Raw genomic sequence first — 18,336 nt, forward strand, 5'->3', positions numbered from 1 at the left:
GCTCTCACACTCAATAGTATGCTTCTGGCATATCCTAGGGATCTCTAGACTGTGATAGTCCTAGGGAGTACTTCGGAATGTCATACGCACGTTGGTCGACCGAAAAGAAGAAATTGTCAGGCAGAGACTTCGACTATTAACTCCCTAGAACAAAAAAACAGTATTAATGAGTACTGGGGAAACAGAGCCGATAATTAGAACATTATTTTTATGCTCTTGAGATGGGAAATTTTTGGATTTATCAGTACAGATATTTCGATCCAGAAGAAAAACTGCGTCCTTTGGATAGCCATTTTCATGTGTCGAATTGTAAAAAAATATGAGTACATCAGTCGCTTATTCTTCAATCGCTTGATATTATATGCATTAACACATGATGATTTCATTTAGAAGAAAAAAAATGTTTTATATGCTGAATGCACACGCATTCTGCCAATGATAATACATCTACATACTGCATTATGAAGTCTGTTCCCATAAATATAACACTGAATACCTAATAAGAAATATATAATATTTTAAAACAGAAATTATCCGGCCAATTTCCCGTAGTTATATGACTAATTAACTTATGTGCACGATAAGAGCCATAAAAGTATCTAAGGAGATCCTGGTTTTAATTCCCTTCCAAGCAAATGCTTCGTCCACAAAATATATCTTCCATTGCTGTTATGTACGTACGATTATTTTTAGATGAAGCAACGCTTCTTATCGACCGTTAGCACCTTTCACTTTTCTGCGAAAAATTTATCAGTTTCTTCTGCTCTTACTCACCCTTAAAATTAAGGTAATAGCTTCAGTTTTAAAAGAGCTATACGAAGCGAAGATATACTTGAAAAATTGGAATGATGCGGCCTCTTAAGGCTCCAAATTCTATCTTAAGGAAGGTGCACCAAGAGAAAGTTATGCACACATATTAGGACTAGAGTGGTGGAGGTCTACTCTCTTTTCAACCAATCTGATGCCAACTCTTATTCTTACATTCTAAAGCGCAGACATGAGCGAGTTGTGCTGGAATGACATCTAATGCTGGCAGTAAATTGACGCGCGGGGCTGTCATATGAAATTAAACGCAGTTCAACATGTGCCTTCACACATGCGCAAGCCATTTCGCACCGAGCAGTAAACGAATCCATGCGCAACTCTTCACTTTCACCTGCTCAACTTCAGTAATAAGGGCCGTGGACGGCCGAAAATGTCGACCAATGGAAAGGACTGGAGCACGGCGATTAACATGTCATTTCGGATTTCGCCACAATGGGGAGAGTGTACAGCCTCGTCAATGCAGTGGATAGAGGGGACGTTTCAAGTTAGGATAAGGTCAAGCTTTCGGTGACGAAAGCCCTGATAAAGTGGCGCAGTCGACGATTAAGCCTTAGAAGGCTATTGCGGAGACTTTCACCGTTGGCTGATTTCAAATAATTGTTTGTACGATTTGAAAAATTAAGCCCTTGTGACAGATGTACGAAGTAAGCCAATGAAAACAAACTTATTGATAAAAGTAATGCTAATTATTTGACAAATATGTTTCATGTACACGTTTTAGGGGTCATATGGGAGTTTCTATCTCGCCAAATAAAGACTAATACTTATTTAGTCATATAAGGCTCTTTATATACTATTGGTAAATTTTCAATCCCCTATCTACAGCAGTGGCGGCGCAGCGAGGGGGGGGGGGTTTTGGGGGATAAACCCCCCCCCCCAGAGCTTAGAGAAATTTTTAACTTTAATCCATTGTACTTAATTTGATTGATATTACTAATAGAATAGTGTAAGGATTAATAAAATATCCCCCAGAAAGCCGTAAAACTCACAATTTCAACCATTTATCTTAAAATTCCGCAATTTATTAATTTCGCACATACCGCTTATCCTGGAGGGTACACCATACCCCCACACATCCCGGTATTAGTTACACCTCAACCCCCCACAGCCTTAATTCCTAGCTGCGCCCCTGATCTCCAGTTCTTAGCAACCGATTGCGCAACTAAGGTTAATTGGTCCCATCATTAATTGCAGTGATATTTTTCTTTCGTACCGTAGATTCAAAGAAAATACCACTAAAGTTGGATGCGATAGCATTTTTTATAAATGTTTTCAATAATTCCATTAATTTAAACGTGAAATTTGATTCCTTAAATAAAATCGAGGGAAAGAAACACGTTTCCTCACATAAAGGGGGATAATTCTGTTTACAGATTGTTTAAAAGTAGCGTCCTGTAGAGGAAATAAGCTAATTCTAACATTTGGACTTCGGTTCACTCGCGATTCCCATTCTGTTTGGCACTCGTACCCAGAATCTCGGGAAAAATTAATGCGACCGAGACTCGTGCACTCCAGTCATCAAGATCTGCTGATGAAGGTCAGGTGAAAGGCGTAGCAGATAATCATCCCGACGGCTATGAATGGTGTAGTGGATACTAAGAGCGGACCATAACTTTTCGAGATACTTGTTTCAAGGAAATAGACATTTTTCACAGAAGTCATCGCCTCCCAACCACTGGCTTTGAGACCATTAAGTCGATTGGCCGGTGAATATGAAAACAATAGGGTCCATTTTACACTGCGTCATATATCCGAAAACGACAGAGTGATGACAGCTGAATAATCACGTTGAGTCATGTCTTTATCATGTAATCCCTGTTTTAAAACATTTCACCAACATAAAGATCAAATAGTTAAACCTTTTGACACTTAAATTTCCTAAACAGAATCTTTTGTGACAATAAATTCAAGGTCCTGGAGAAAAAAGAAGTTCTATAAAACTCTCTATGATAAAAATTTAATTTGAGAGGTTATTGCCTCTTTTTTCGGCGAAAAAATTGCTACAGTATATCCAAGGCACATACTATTCATGCAATTTTAATTTTAAATCCATGATATAAAAACTACATCAACTTAGACAGCACAAGCAGAATGTTAAACTCAATTCCGATATCACAGAAAAAGTACGCCACGTTATAGGCGTGTATGCCACACATTTGGCAATTACTTACATTACGTATTGAATGTAGAAACAAACTGAAAGCCCTTATTTTCTGTACTAATCAACCGGTTTCAATAAAATATGCTTGAAACCTTTGTAATTTTCGGAATTGTTGGAGGAATTCAGAGCATTCTATTGTCCGTAATTACCCAGCTCATTTGATTACACCTGTTGGTTTGGGTGAAATCTTCATATTTGAAACGCAATCTGCGTCCCAATACAATGCTAAGATGAAAATTGGAATACCTTCCAAATATAGAGGACAATAGATCATTCAGTCATTAAAATCACTTGTTACCAAGCCAATCTCAAATTTATTTAAACAAGTCACATGTGATCTACATCTACAGTATCCTCTAAAATATGCAAAGCAAGATACAAGCGAGCGAGTTGAGAAAACAGCAATCTTAGGGGTTCCGTCGAGGCACGTGAGCAGAGGTCTAAAGTGAATGTATGTTATCAGTGGATACTAAATAGACTATATGCAGTCTCATCTCCGAAGAAACCGGTCGGCAGGAAATGATAAAAAAAATGATGAGAGTAAAAATTTTGTGATTCATTACTTACAGTTAAATGCCCGAAGAAAAGAAAATCCAAATGCCAATTATAATAGGAAAAAATGTTGTAATATCTCCTAAACCAGGGTTTCGATTGACTAATCCTTCATAGAATAGATCTCAGCGAGTTAAAACTTATTCTCTCCTCCCCATAGAGGGTTACATAAGGCAATTGAAAAACGTTTTGAAAGATATTAATATTTTCCGACCATACAGCCGAGATATAGCCGAGTTTTCGGGATATGCAACGTGTGTGTCTTTGTTAGCGATAGTTTCGCCGGTATTTCCCCTAACTTCTTCAGGTCAATGAAGTGGAAAGAGATGTTTTAGACCGTCTTTTATACACATGCGCCGCTGTTAGGAGTCTTCTTATAGGTACGTAGAAGACGTTTCTCTGTACTTCAACGACCTGACGAAGCCACCTGCAATGCCAGCGAAACTGAAAAAATGCATACCCCGTAAACCCCTCCGTAGAATCTTCACCTCACCGCGAAAACATACAATTACAATTGGCATTTGAACTCTATAGTACTCTATAGTAGGAAATTTAACTTTAGTCAATATGAAGCTAAACTAAATAACTCTATTCATTGCAGTAGCCTAGCGCTCAACCAAACTGGCCAAAGTTTGTCAACTCTGGTTGAATTTCGCATGCGCTCCAAAATAAAAATAAAAAATACACTCATTAACATGAAGTTCCAATTTGAACCGGAATTTACAGTTTTTTAAAAACATTTTATCTTGTCTAAATACCTTAACCGATATTTCCACCAGACCAACGCCTTCTCCTTCTCTCCCTAGATATTACTCCTCTATTCTCTCCCGACGAACTCTTTCTTTCTTTAACCTCTCTTTCCTCCTCCCACCCTCCTCTTTCCCCTACTTGATTCCCCTCCAGGGTTGCGTACCGGAATTTTTAAATGCAGAGGAATAATATTCCTGGGTTGATATGTTAAGATCAAAAATATACGCCAATTTGGGCGAACTACCTTTGGTTCAATCATGGTTAAAAAGTCAATTTTTAAAATATAACTTTACCGATACCTCCATTTATAATAAGCAATGAACAAAAATTGAAATCGTATTACCAATTCCTAAATTATGCTAAAAATTGTTCGTGTTGTCGCGTCAAATTTACGAGAATCTTCGCCAGCCGTCCGGAACGCTCGGGAAAAAAATGTCAAGAATTCTCGCCATCCGTGCGCAACGAACTAAGTGAAATGTTTTGAGACGAAGTCAGCTGAAGATAAAACGAAACCGATTAAACATTGAAACCGATCGAGAGTTTATACTATTTGAAGAAAATTTCCAGAAACTTTTAACTTATTGACTCATTTCCTCTCACCTTAGCCATATGAATACATCAAACCATTCTATGCATATGAGGCTCTTGAAGAAAACCCGCTCTCCTTTTTACTGTCGAATAGCCACAGCTGTGTTGTTAAAGCTTGCGATTATTAGTTTATTTTTGAAACCGATCGAAATATAACGGAAAGATACGGACGCAAAACGGAAATACAATATGGACGCCTACTGTCTGTAAATAAAATGCAAGTATCATATGAGTAAACAGGAAATATAGAATAAACAGGAAATGACATTGTTAGTATTATCTTTACTTTCCTTCGCCCAAAAGTATGCTTGCCCTGACGATTCATCCTATCTATCATGGTCGTACGTAGAAAATGAACAGCATTAGACTCTCACCTCGTTACCACCAAGCGTAGAAGTACGGCTACGGGTCATTCTGAAGAAACAAGTGGATACATCACCAAAATATTTCACCAGATTAATAAATACGACATACACAAATGTCTTCTCAATCGCAAGCGGAAAGTTTTCTGGGCGGAAATCGGTTGAACGTGGAATCAACTCACCGGCGGAGAGGAGCGGTTGTCCGTCCTTGAGCCAGGTGATCTTGCGGGCGGCGACCCCTCCGATGAGGGAGCAGTTGAAGGCGACCGGGGAGCCGGCGTCGGCCACCACCTGCTGCGGGTGCAGCGACACCTCGAGCGTGTCCCCGCCGCTGCCCCCGCCGCCGCCAGACACCTCCAGGTACACGCGACGACGGTCCTCGCCCGCAGAGCTGCTTGCCGTGCACACGTACGGCCCCGCGTCCGACGGAGCGGCGCGCGGGAAATGCAGCACCGTGCCCTTGGGCTGCGGCCGAAACGGCGCCACCGGGTGCGCGTCGCGGCCGGCCGCGTGGATCTCACGCAGGGCACCCTCGTACTCCTTGTACCACCTGAGAGAAAAAATAGGAAAAAGAAAATCGTGTAAAACACTTCCGTTGTATGAAAAATGAAGAATGAACTCTGTTAGGTTCACAAATACATTTGAAAAATACGACCAGGAAATGTGAAATATAAGAACTACGCAAGTGTGGATAAATAATCTGGAATGGGAGAATTGAGTGAAGAGCTAAGTCAAGCCAACCTTACGTTCTGGGTTCGAGTCCCAGTCAGGCCAATTTTTATTCTCTGAATTCCGGCAGTCAACCACCTTACCCGTCTGAGTCATCCTTGTCCGTTTTGTGCGCTGGGTTCAATGACTGGTGGAAAAAATGCATACCCTTATTGGATTTTCACTTCGGCTAAGTCTGCTTTTCAACAAATGCTCATATCCTTTTCCTTTTATCATTATGTGCGTATATTTGTATCCAAGTCATACCATAGACTATTTAAACAAAAATTTCAGACGAATGTTTCTACATCGTATTAATCCTTAAAGAGTTTTATTCTTCAAATGGTCCTGTTTCAAAGGGGACTTGAATTATCTATAGTGTAATAAAATCTTTTTATCGAGAAATGCGGTTCGAATGGTAAAAAATTACCGTCTCCACAATAAAATGTTGAATTTTCGCGGCCCATTTAAATCACCCGACTTTTGGATTTCAAGGATTTCTCAGTTATTAGGAACCATGCGATGAAATAACTGAGGAGGGATACGTCTGGGAAATAATAATGAAAGTTGCAAACGCGTTTAGTAACGTAGTGACTGGCTAAAGAGAAAGCGAAGTGAAGGGCTCAGCCAACCTTCAGTTTAAAGTCAACATCCAACGATGATGAATGACATTGATTTGCCAGAGTTAATCACACAGCAGGACATGCCCTCAGTTGTTCGAGCAATTCACTCTCAATAATTTATGCTATCCTCAGAATGCGACCCGTCATTCGGAAAACGGTCCAAACTAATTAAGAAACAGAAAACGCCTCATTATGCTAAAAAAATTCGACTGCGCACCATCAGTTGTAAAACAGACTCCGACCTTTGTTCATCATAATGATAAATAGCAGAAACGAGGAGTGAAAGAATATTTTCAAATATTTCAGCGTATCGCATTTCATTAAGATCACGCCTTTAAACATATCCAGAATTCTATCATACTTTCAATGAGTACACATATCTCGTGAATGATTTTTCGAATGTTTGTTTTTAAAAAATTATTAGAAATGCTTATTTTGGTTAAGTTTTACAATCAAAGGGTTTCTAAAATTATTCTGGTGACGGGCGTAATGCTGATTTTCCAATTATCCAAGGACGAAACCATTAATAACAAAAAAAAAAACAGGAGCAAACAAGTGGTGAACGAATAAAATAGCTCACTTCGCTCTTTTGGAGAAAAAATAGAAAACTTTTATCACTTTAAATAATTTTAGTTCCCTCATGTCTAGTGAACGATTATACGACATTTCTTACAAATTATTAATCTTCGACAATACAGTCACTGAAAAACATAGAACCTTAACGCTACCACGATTATTTGATCAAACGAATTCAAAAATATGATGCTGCTGATATTATCACATCGATGAATAATTGATGAAGAACGGAAAAGATGCGATTAATACTCGTCCATCCATGGCAATATGCTTGAATGACTACATTAGTTCTGATATTCATAACAGAGTTACAGGTCCTGCAATTTTTTTCACTTCATGTGTGTGAATTTTCTCATTAGTAAAACCATGTCTACGGAGGGGGGGGGGGGAACTTGACCGAAACACAGAAGGTAAAATTCTGAGGAATTAAAAAAAACGAGAGGTAGTAAACGTAATGATTACACAATGATATACGGTTATTTTTCATCATAAATAGTAAAATTAAAACCAAGTCCGAATATAAATAAATGAGGCTTACCTTACTTTCGGGCTGGATATGCCCACCGATATTCACACTAAGATAATTTTCATGGCAAGTAAGAAGTGCGAAAGTAATTGGTCGGCATATTATGCAGACTAAACAGGTCAAGATAGGCTTAATTCATCAACTGCCTCGTTGCCTGCGATGAAATTCATGGGAGGCAGGGAATCTAGGTCGCGAGACTGACTGAGCGCATCGTTGGTCAAAGGACGTCGTGGGTTGGCAGAGCTGGGTTTGTTAACCGTCGCGCGAGCCAGTCAGGGGTGCTGTTTAATGGAACGAGCAAAACTTGAGGGGGATGGAGGCAAATGAGAGGGGGTAGCGATTAAGGGTGTGAAAGTGCCAACCCCTCCATGATGACCAGAAATGACTCAAATTCAGGACTCGGTATCCGTCGCAAATATCCCTGTTAACCATACCCGTTCAATCAAGGTTAGCTCGTACATCCAGTGGCGTAGCCAAGAGGGAGCAAGGGCACAATTGCCCCTCCCCTAAACCAATTAACTTAAGCAGAAAAATATTAACCGATGAAGCAAATTTATTCTATTCCACCAATGTGTTTTAACAAAACAGCTTCCCGACGAGCCATCAATTGTGTAGTTTTAAGTCCCAAAATAGTTAAAATGTGATTTATAGGGATAAAAAATGTTCACTTTTCCCCCAGAGAAGGGTTCCACCTCCCTGATGACCTCCCGGCTCGTGCCCCCCCACCCCCCAAACACATCGTCCTGGATACGCTCCTGCGTACATAGGCCACAAGGAAGACTCATAATAACACATTTAGCGATAAAGTAGATTAAATAACATTATATATGATTTTAACGGCTATAGCTTGGTGGAATTCCTCCATTTGTTGAGTAAAAATCTATGCAATAACTCCTAAATTTTACTAAACACACAATTATGACGCTTTTTGAAAGATGCACAATATAATTTAGCTTCATTTTTTCCATTTCTGCAGAGAGGGGGACTTGACTGAAACACAGCTTGTGCAGAAGGTAAAATTGTGAGGAATCCTTTAAATCTAAGGTAGAGGTAGTGAACGTAATGATTACACAATGAAATAAGATTATTTTTAGAGACTAATTATTAAATTCAAACCAAGTCCGGATATAAATGATCCAAAAGCAATAATACAATACAATAACACCGAATTTTTACTAAAACGATCCAGGTTCGAATCCCGGTCAAGGCGGATGATTTTTTCTCTGTGGATCTTTCGCAAAATTGCGATAATTTTTGAAAAGTTCTTAATATAATTTAGCTTCATTTTCCTTGATTTTTAAGATATTCCAAAGCACATTGCTTCTTTTCAAGTGCCTAAATAGCGGAATTTTAAATGTTGAAACCGAACTTAAAACAATTTATCGCGTTAAAGGGAGAAATTAATATTACATAACATCGTTGGACGATGATAAGCACCCATGCTCTCGATAGGGGAAATCTAGGGACTCGAACCCACGATAAGTTCGGCAGGCGAGGACTTTATCCCCCGATACTGAGGCCGAGTAAAGAAAAAATATGTGCAATGATTACAAAGAGTATTTGCAAAATTGAAAGTAAAATAAATCTGAAAAGAGCAGCCGATGTAAGCTCTTTAATAAAATCCCTATGGGTACAGGTGTTAATTAAATATGAAACGAATCCCTGCGCGAAAGCAATATCAATAACTCAAGATTGTTACGGCACGCAATACCCTAGGGTACAGAATTACCCCGACAGATGGTCTCTCTCTCAACCATGGCAAGGCCTCTCTCTCTCTCTCTCTCTATGACGCATTGCACCCCGAAAGGTTTTAGAGCTAATTAATGAGTTAAACCTCTCGTTACATATTTTATTAAGATTCAGCCTCGTTTCTCACAAAATCTGGTCAGTAATCCAGCACAACCTGTTCCCTTCGCCCATTTCAAAAGCTTTAAACGACTGTTTGCGTGCATACTGAAACGGCCGAGGGGATGAACAACAGAGCTTTATTGATGGCCCCCCACTCTGGTGGATGCCACGTTTCCGTTTTTTTGTTCGCCCCAGAGAGAGAGAGGTTACGGCCCAATAATGTTTTTACAGCCCAATTTAATTAATTAATCGTTTAAATCGTTGGCTCACACTAGAACGGCGCGTCAAATCCTCCCGTCCATTCTCTCTCAATCCCTCACTCCAGTCGGATTTCAAGGATTTAATGCCTAGGGATCAGTCCAACTTACTCAAAAATATTTGCATAAATTCGCTAACACAATGTTAGGCCAGCATTATATTCTATGAAAATAGAGGGAAATTTGTAAAAAAAAGTGATCCCTAGCGTATTCTGATCCAAAATTTGTAAGTATTTAATTTGTGAATAAAATCCGACAATATTCAAGCGTGATTGAGTGGAAATATTCCGTATTGAAATAAATACTTGCAATTTTCCGCGATTATAAAATTTATTACGACCTGGGTTTCAATGTTGCAAAGTTATCTAACTCACTACCTTGAAGATAATGTAGTGACATGGATACCAAGGTCGCAATCATTTTCGTTTTTATTTTAATAATTGTGAAAATTGCAAGTATTTATTCCAATATTTAATTTGGGCTGAAAATTCTTAATTCCATCCAATATATTTAACAAATAAATTTAATTCGATTTTTTAGCTTCAAACATGAAATATAGTTGTAAAAATTAGATTATTCAACTAATTAATTTGATAAAACATTAATACTGTGTAACTAGCGAGAGACATTGTTCTAGAGATCTATCGTTTGATAACTTTATTGGCTACACAGAAATTTAAGACAATAGTTATCTATACCCAAATTACGCTACGCAAGATGTAGTAACGATGCGTGTTTTTGGGGATGATAGAATCCTTACTAAAACTTTTTGTGGATATGAGTTGAAGACAGGATGGTAAACATAAAAAACCCTAGGATGGGCAGTATCAGAACACACACGAAAAAGATTATAAACTCACACTCACTAAATTTTCGGTGGCATTACCACCTTCCTCGGAGTTAGGTAAAAACCTGTCAAGCCATATCTGAAAATAGTGTTACAGTAAATAAAACACTTTTAGAATGGAAATTTGACGTAAAATACTGCCTCAAAAATTATACTACTCGTAAAATGTTGAGATGAATGTTTGAGGCTGATAATTCGTGAAAATCCATAGTTGGATATAAAGTAAAGGTATCTGCCACTTTTCCTCATAAAAATATTTAATAGGATTAAACATGTTTCATTGCTCTGCAGTATCATCAGGACTCATTATGATGCTACAGTACAGTAACTCCTTTTTAAAATAAATATTCATGTGGAAAAATGTAAAGTATTTTTACGTCATATCCAACGGAAAATTTTGCTTTTTTAGGAAGTCTGCAAAAATGGACTTATAATTCATACCGCATAATAATAATTTTTTTACGAAAATATGGAATGAAATATAGGAGAGCATACAATAATTTACAGTGGGCGGCTCATCAGTGTGCGATAAGTAACCGAATTTGTTCGAACTCCGAACCATAAAGCAGAGATGGTACCTTATATCGAGAGTGCGAGTGGACGCGGCGGAAGGCCTAACCCACATGCTTTTTTATCCCGGTGGTTGGAAAAATTATCGTCTCGCCCCCCCCTTAAATCAGCGTCCGGCCGCGCAACACCCCTCTCCCGTAAAAAATCAAAACACTTCCGATAGGTCTTCCCACAAGTGTTAAATTCCGGCCGCTTTCTCTCCTCTTAGTTACATAAACTTCCGTCGATAATGTATGGCCGCGGGCGGGACAGCCCGGGGCAATCTCTATGTCTGGCCCCATTCGTGGCGCGCGGGTCGCCTTATTCGCCGCAAACGAGCACGGACGGAAGTTTTTTTTATGGCAGTTATTAAGCTCATTGGTCCCGTGGGTGTCCCACGCGACATTCTTCTTCCTCTATTTGCCTCTCTCGTGCCGCTCCGGTAATATGAGGAGAAGGTTCCTGCCAAGCAAACCGCTGCCTGAAATATTAATGACGCCAAATCAGCGATGCAGTGTGTTTTTATAAAAGATATAAAGCGATGCATGGAAGTGCACAGCTGTCTCCCCATTTGCTAAGTTTACACAAGCTACGTATGAAAAGAAATTAAAAAACTTAATAGTGTTACATACAACACGATACGCTTATTTTAAATCGGTTTCGGTGGCTCATCGCCTTTCTGAGGAGATTAATAAAATACATTTGTTTAGAATAAGGCACCATTTTTTTTCGATAAAATTTTAGCCATAAGTTCCCAAACGCCACATGTTAAGAGGACTAGAATTACACAATGTGTTATTAAAAATAGCTTGGGGGCTAAAATAGCTATTGTGCTAACTTTTTTCTATTGATAATAGCACATTCGGTGACATATCTAAAAAGGTAAAAGTCAAAACCATAGAGATGATCAGAAAGAATGGTTCGCCTAAAAACTTTGCTGATTGGACTAGCCATGCCAATTAATTCACGGCTTCAATTTCATCGTTCACTTGCTAGTACATTTGGTGAATTCCATGACAAAAATTACAAAAAATAAACGTTTCAAGTTGAAAACGGATGAAAATTGCTATTATTTCTAAAATCGCGGCCAAAAATACAGCCATTAACGACGAAAAGAGTCTCATTACGTATAACGACCAAATACTATTGTCGCATTGCTGCGACAATAGTTAATTAATGGCAGGATTTAAAATCATGTAAAGCATATTATTATTCTTGAAAACTGGGGCAAGGTTAATGCATACATAAAAAATACGTGTCGAAAAACTTGATATGCAGTGAAATCTTTAAAACAAATACATGACATCTCTTGAGATATTCACACAGTACCGGGAGAAAATGCGCATAACATACTCAGCGTTGGATAGGATTAAAAAAAGATAAGCACGTATAAAGAACACATTTTTTCGTGCCTTCATTTACACAGTGAAGAGCTATGAGCGTGGATTTATGTCTAAATGTGATGAGGACGTCTCGGCTTAACGCACCACCTTTCAAAATAAAAGAAGCACGAGATAAAAAAAAAAGAAAATTTCGTCGGGATGAACTCATTTCGTGTCACGCCGAAACTATCACGATGAAGATTTTTCTCCCCCTTCAACCATGTTCCAATAAGCTAAAAGGCGCCCTACGCGCTCCTTGACGTTTTTGCCTGCGGGGGCGAAAAAAATAAATGGGTGCTTTCACCCACGCTCCATCCGTGGGCCATTCTCGCGAGACATACGTACGCGGCACGCAGATGAGGAGGGTGCCGATTTATCAAACAGGTCGGCTGCAGCAGGGTGCAGCGTTTGGATCGACCCAGCACCCCAAAACAGCAATGTCATTACCTTCCCGAACCGGCTGTGTGGTTCGTTACTCGCCGTGGGTCGAGTCTGACGGGCATGCAATCCCAAATATACCTCTGTGCGACCCTCTTTACGAAGCCATGTCAGTCATCTGAGGGAAAATACGTATGAGATATCTGTACAGAGTGCATGAAGCATGGATGATGAGCGGCGTGCTTTACGAACGAATTAACTGGATGAATTTTTCTCAGGGTTTCTGCCGGGTGAATTTATGCATATTAACCGATGTTTCGATGTCCGAATCCTACCTCGTATTCAGGATTAATGTGAAAAAGAAAATAATGCGACTCGAAATCCTTCAATCAATAGCCAAGCGATATTTACATCAGGTTACCAACCTCCCGTAAGTATACCGAAGGTTGAGAAATAAAAACCCTGGAATGAGGAACAATGCAAACCTCGAAACGTCCGCCAGTATGGACCAAATCACTCGTTCGTAAACCCAGCCGTAAGAAAATTCACCCAGCATTGGAGACCAAAATAATATAACCCCTTATTTACATATCAGCATAACTTATAAACCAAGTCATTAAACCCGAAGATTAATTTAAAGATTCCCCACCTTAGTGTAATCAACATTAAATTTACTACCAGATAAGATAAAGCAAAAAGCTTTTTGTGAATCCTAGCTCCTTTTCCTTTCCGTCTATCTCACCGTTTTCATCAGATACTGTTCAAAATACCATATGCGGAACTAAAAGGTAAAGAGGAAGTTGCCTACTGCTGCTCTCCCACTCTCAGTGATTCAGTTTCAAGGTTACTTTGCATCGAAGAGGGTAGAGCTCATCTCGGACTAAACAACGGCTAGTGAATTTTTCACATTCAAGGAAAGGGAGGAAGTTCCCTCCCCAAGTTGAGGAATATTTTCGACGGTGTTTTACGACTTCCATTGAGTTTTAAACGAGGATATTTCAGCCGAAACCAGTAGTTATGCACTCTACCATTCAGACTACCGTGCTCCCTTAGGTGCACCCACTAATCAGAAACAATAATCATGAATTCTTTATAAAAATTACTTTAGGGCCGAAATATATTTTTTATGGCACTGCTCACTGCAAACCACGTAATCGTACTTATAGATTTTCGTAGGACTCTTTTGGGTCACACATCCAATTGAAATCATGGAACACTGATATTCAAAACATCCTAAAATTTTCCCTAATGCCTGATAGATTTCATCTAAGGCACTTATGTAACTAATTTATTGCCAGTGAAAAATTTAAAATTTTTTTAGTTTTAAAAGAAAAAATACATCTAAAACCATTACAAAAATTTAAAGCCGTTTTTAAAAAGAAGGTAACTTTCCAGGGGAAACTTGAATTTTTCCTTCCCTTTTCACAACACCGTAGGGATAAGTCGAGGGAAATTATTTCCATCATAGTGTGGAGAGATGGATGAGCACGGAGAGTTGAGAGGGACGAGGCGAGTGAGCTTCACGTGTCTGCTGCTCCGGCCGATCCAGCATTTCACACGGAACGGAGACAAGAACATCTGCGACACGGGGACGAGCGTGCGCTGCGAACACGCGCGTGTTGTAACCCGGGACATGCATTCTGGGCCCGACAGAGTCAGTCGCTCACTCACTCGTGCCATCACCTTTCTACCTCCACATATAGCCTCAGATATTTTTCAAGACTTCTGTATTGGGTGGTTTCTTATTATTTTTTTATAACCGAAATCGAAAGATTATTACTCCTGGAGTACATATTTCACGCTTTTAGATTTTTAAATGACGATATCTATTTTTCGCGATTACATGCAAAGTGAAAAATTTCAAGCGCGCGAAAACGCGACGGCTAAGTATGAATGCTAATGAAAGCCCGTGTGACGTCCGGCTGCTAATGTGTGCGGCTACCTGGGTGCGAGGCTATTAACGTCGATACGATGCAGGCTGCCTGCTGCCGAGCGTGGCGGTAACGCACAGTACCCTGCTAGCAGGTAGCGCTTGACTCAAATAAGGATTATTAATACCCTATTATACGAAGGTAACTTTCCGATCATAGGTAATTTTAATAGGTGATTATCAAGACATGTTTCCCTGAGCTATGTGCCTAATGCATGCATTTGTAATCTCAGACGATGTGAAACTCCTATCTACTCGTATAGCAATTAGGTCCCTATGAAGTCACGTGGAGTGGCATCGCATAGGGCCCCAATCTGGCCTTTTTCAAAAATAAAGTTAAAATTGACCATTAACATTCGGCTAAAAAGGGATTTCTAAAACCAAATAATTTGTATATTATGAATACACTAATGGTGGGTAACGAATCACAATCATTGCCTTTCGTTTTCTTTGATGAAGGAAACTATCCTATTGTAACATGCTACATATTACTGGTAAACTCTACATATTACTTTCTACATATTACTGGTAAACTGCACTGCACTGCACTATTCATATTAAGATGCTGATATACGAATAATCGAATGGGGGCTAATAAATGAACAAGATCGATCATAGCTCGTTATCGAAACAATGGATTCGCCAAAATTTATTCAGAAGAGCTTGGTCCCATTAGAACGAAATAATTCTACGAATTTCAGACTCAAATAAATTCGAAAAAGATTTTCAACAATATTTAAAAAAACTATAGATTTATCTCGAAAAATACCTGACCAAATACCTGTTACGTGATCAAAATTGTTCTAGATTGCATGCCAAGTAAAGGCTCTTCTCATTAATTTTATTACTCGCGAGGTAAAAACATAGCGATAAACACCCGGTAGGATTTTCCTTTCGTATTTATTTACAATCACAGTTAAATTAAATCAAATCCAAACGATTATCCATCTTGCATATTAAAATAGCCGTATTAATTACAATATCAGCAGCATGTGCAATCAATTTCATACCATTAGCTACAAAAGTTATGCTAAAATGAGAGAAATAAACTCTTATCAAAGAGATATAAAGTGGACGTATTTAAGAAAGTAAACAATCGCGGTCAGTAATTTTACAAGAGTCAAATCTACACTGAAATGGATATATGCACAAAATTCACTAATTCTTGATTTACTTTGTGGTATTCCATTATAAGTTTTCCTGGATATCAGACAATTACTTATACCACTTATTTTTTATCAGATTTTAAATCAATTTGCGCCTGAATATGATGATAATTCATTGAAATACGGCTCGCGCTCGGATAAAAAATAAGTGGTATAAGTAATTGTCTGATATCTAGGAAAACTTAAAAGGATATATACACTTCCAATTTTAAATTCGCGGCACTAAAGGTTAAAGATAACCCTCAGAAAAAATAAAAATATCAGATGATATACAAATATCGAATGCCACTTGAGGAAAGAAGGATGCATTAAATGGAACTTAAATCTCGAGGTCCCTGTGAGAATGACCAGATACGCGATTTCTTGGCTTCAATCGGAGAGGAAGAGTCGACATTCCATTGTTTAGGGTCCAGTGTACTGTCCACTGCTCGGGCCGAACCACGTATTTCACACGTCGCGGAGACAAGAACATCTGCGACTCACGGACGGGCGTGCGTAGCGAACACGGGCGCTCAGTAAGTCCGTGCCCGCGACATAACTACATGTTGGGCACGGTAGATTCAGTAGCTCACTCTCGCCATCGCTCTCTCCCTCAGAAACGGCCGGTCCGACGCCTTCACCTCCACTTCGGAAAACAATAGCGCAGCGGGAACAGACCTTAGTGCCAAAAAGAGGAACACATCTCCGCGCGCCGGTGCAATATGTCCATCCGTCCGTTTCCCTCTGGCCTCGCGGATGATCGGAATCCGAACGCTCCCGTTGTGTCATGCGACAAGTCGGCCCTGAGTTTTCCAGAGGCCATGACCCGTCCTGTGCCCCATGATTAAATCGTTGAGTCCGAGAAAGGGGTGAAAGCTGCTACCATATTCATCCAAATTGTTATGCTGCGAGCGGATGATACGGCTTGGAGGAGATGCGTCAATTCGCCGCCTGCTTACGCCAGTCGTCTACTCTGTCGCAAAAAGATGTAAGATGGGCGGATTTCGGAGAGGATAACATGGGATCATGAGCCATCCAAATTTAATCAAAAAGTTTAAATTTTTATTAGTTTAATTTTTTTTAATTCTTGTAAAGGCGTCAAGGGAGTGTATAGGTAAACGCATGGCTACAAGTCCCAAACGTGAGAGAAGATGGAGCCGTATTTATTGCAGAGCGTAGCACTCCCTACTGTAGAAATTTACAGGAGAGAATGCCCCTATCCTTCCCCCAAAGTTGATGCTGAATCGGACCCTGACTCTGTGGTCCTAATAAATGGAGATATGCCGACCATGAGGACGCATCACTCCTAAACTAGTCATATTTTTTATATACTTTTTTTTTCGATGTATCACCCGCCCACTTATCTTCTTCGCCACAAGAACAGCGCATGCAGGGGGAAATTTTTTCAGAATGTCTTATATTCCACGATCAATAAGAGAGTATAACGGCAGAATTAGAACTCACTAATAGATTAGATGACTTGTAGTGTAGTCTACTAACTTATGTATACCTTAATGCATGTTTCTGAAATTTTATTATTATGTCTATCAGCATGTGGTTGCATAAATTGTTAGTATGCGTGACGTTTTCTGGACCGTGTAGTGTGCATGTGGGAGTCCAATTGTATGCTGCATGCTGGTGATTGATCACTCCATACCAAACACCCTAGAGGTGGCTCGCAGAGTATTATGTAGATATAGATGTAAGGACTTCACAGCGGGAGAATCTAAAGAACAATAACGCAGGATGATCACAAACTCCCATGCCCTGAATAGGGCAATCTACCCAGGCGGGACTCGATCCTGCGACCTTCAGTTCGGCAGATGAGGACTTAACCTCGCCGCCTTCGAGGCCGGCCTAAAGGAAACAATCGCAGAAAGGCAAGTGGAAGGGAAGAAGAGAAAGGGACGGCATCGAATGAGTTACACAGGGCAGCTTATTAAGAACGTAAAAGAGAAGAAATACGTCGCAATGAAAAGGATAGCGAATAGGAGATAGCGAATAGGAGAGAGGAATGGAGAGCTGCATCAAACCAATCCTAGGATTGTTAACTTATGATTATGATCACTCACTTTAAACATAGACATGTTGAAAATTTCAGGAAATATAGACAGGAAATTTCCTAATATTTGCCTACGTCGAATATTTAAAAAATTCCTCTCAGAGAATATTTAGGCAAAATTTTCAAGTTGGAGTTGCAGGCAAATGTTGATAACAATATACTCTGTAGGAGTATAATGTCCTATCGTATTTTGTCCTACATTCCCTCGCACCAATCAAGAAGATAATTTAAAGTTTTTAAGATTAGGAACCCTTTCCTCCTGCCAGG

At 39.5% G+C, this 18,336-nt stretch overlaps 1 protein-coding gene across 1 annotated transcript in view; it reads right to left on the reverse strand.

The window, feature by feature from the left end:
* The window catches only part of LOC124158145 (Down syndrome cell adhesion molecule-like protein Dscam2), a 168,236-nt gene that overhangs the window by 68,507 nt on the left and 81,393 nt on the right, over window positions 1-18,336 (reverse strand). The window contains exon 6 of the mRNA XM_046533329.1: window positions 5,421-5,788. Coding sequence (XP_046389285.1) covers window positions 5,421-5,788 — 368 coding nt within the window. The remainder of the gene's footprint in view (window positions 1-5,420; window positions 5,789-18,336) is intronic.

The sequence above is a fragment of the Ischnura elegans genome, chromosome 4 (assembly GCF_921293095.1).
Source record: "Ischnura elegans chromosome 4, ioIscEleg1.1, whole genome shotgun sequence".
NCBI lineage: Eukaryota > Metazoa > Arthropoda > Insecta > Odonata > Coenagrionidae > Ischnura > Ischnura elegans.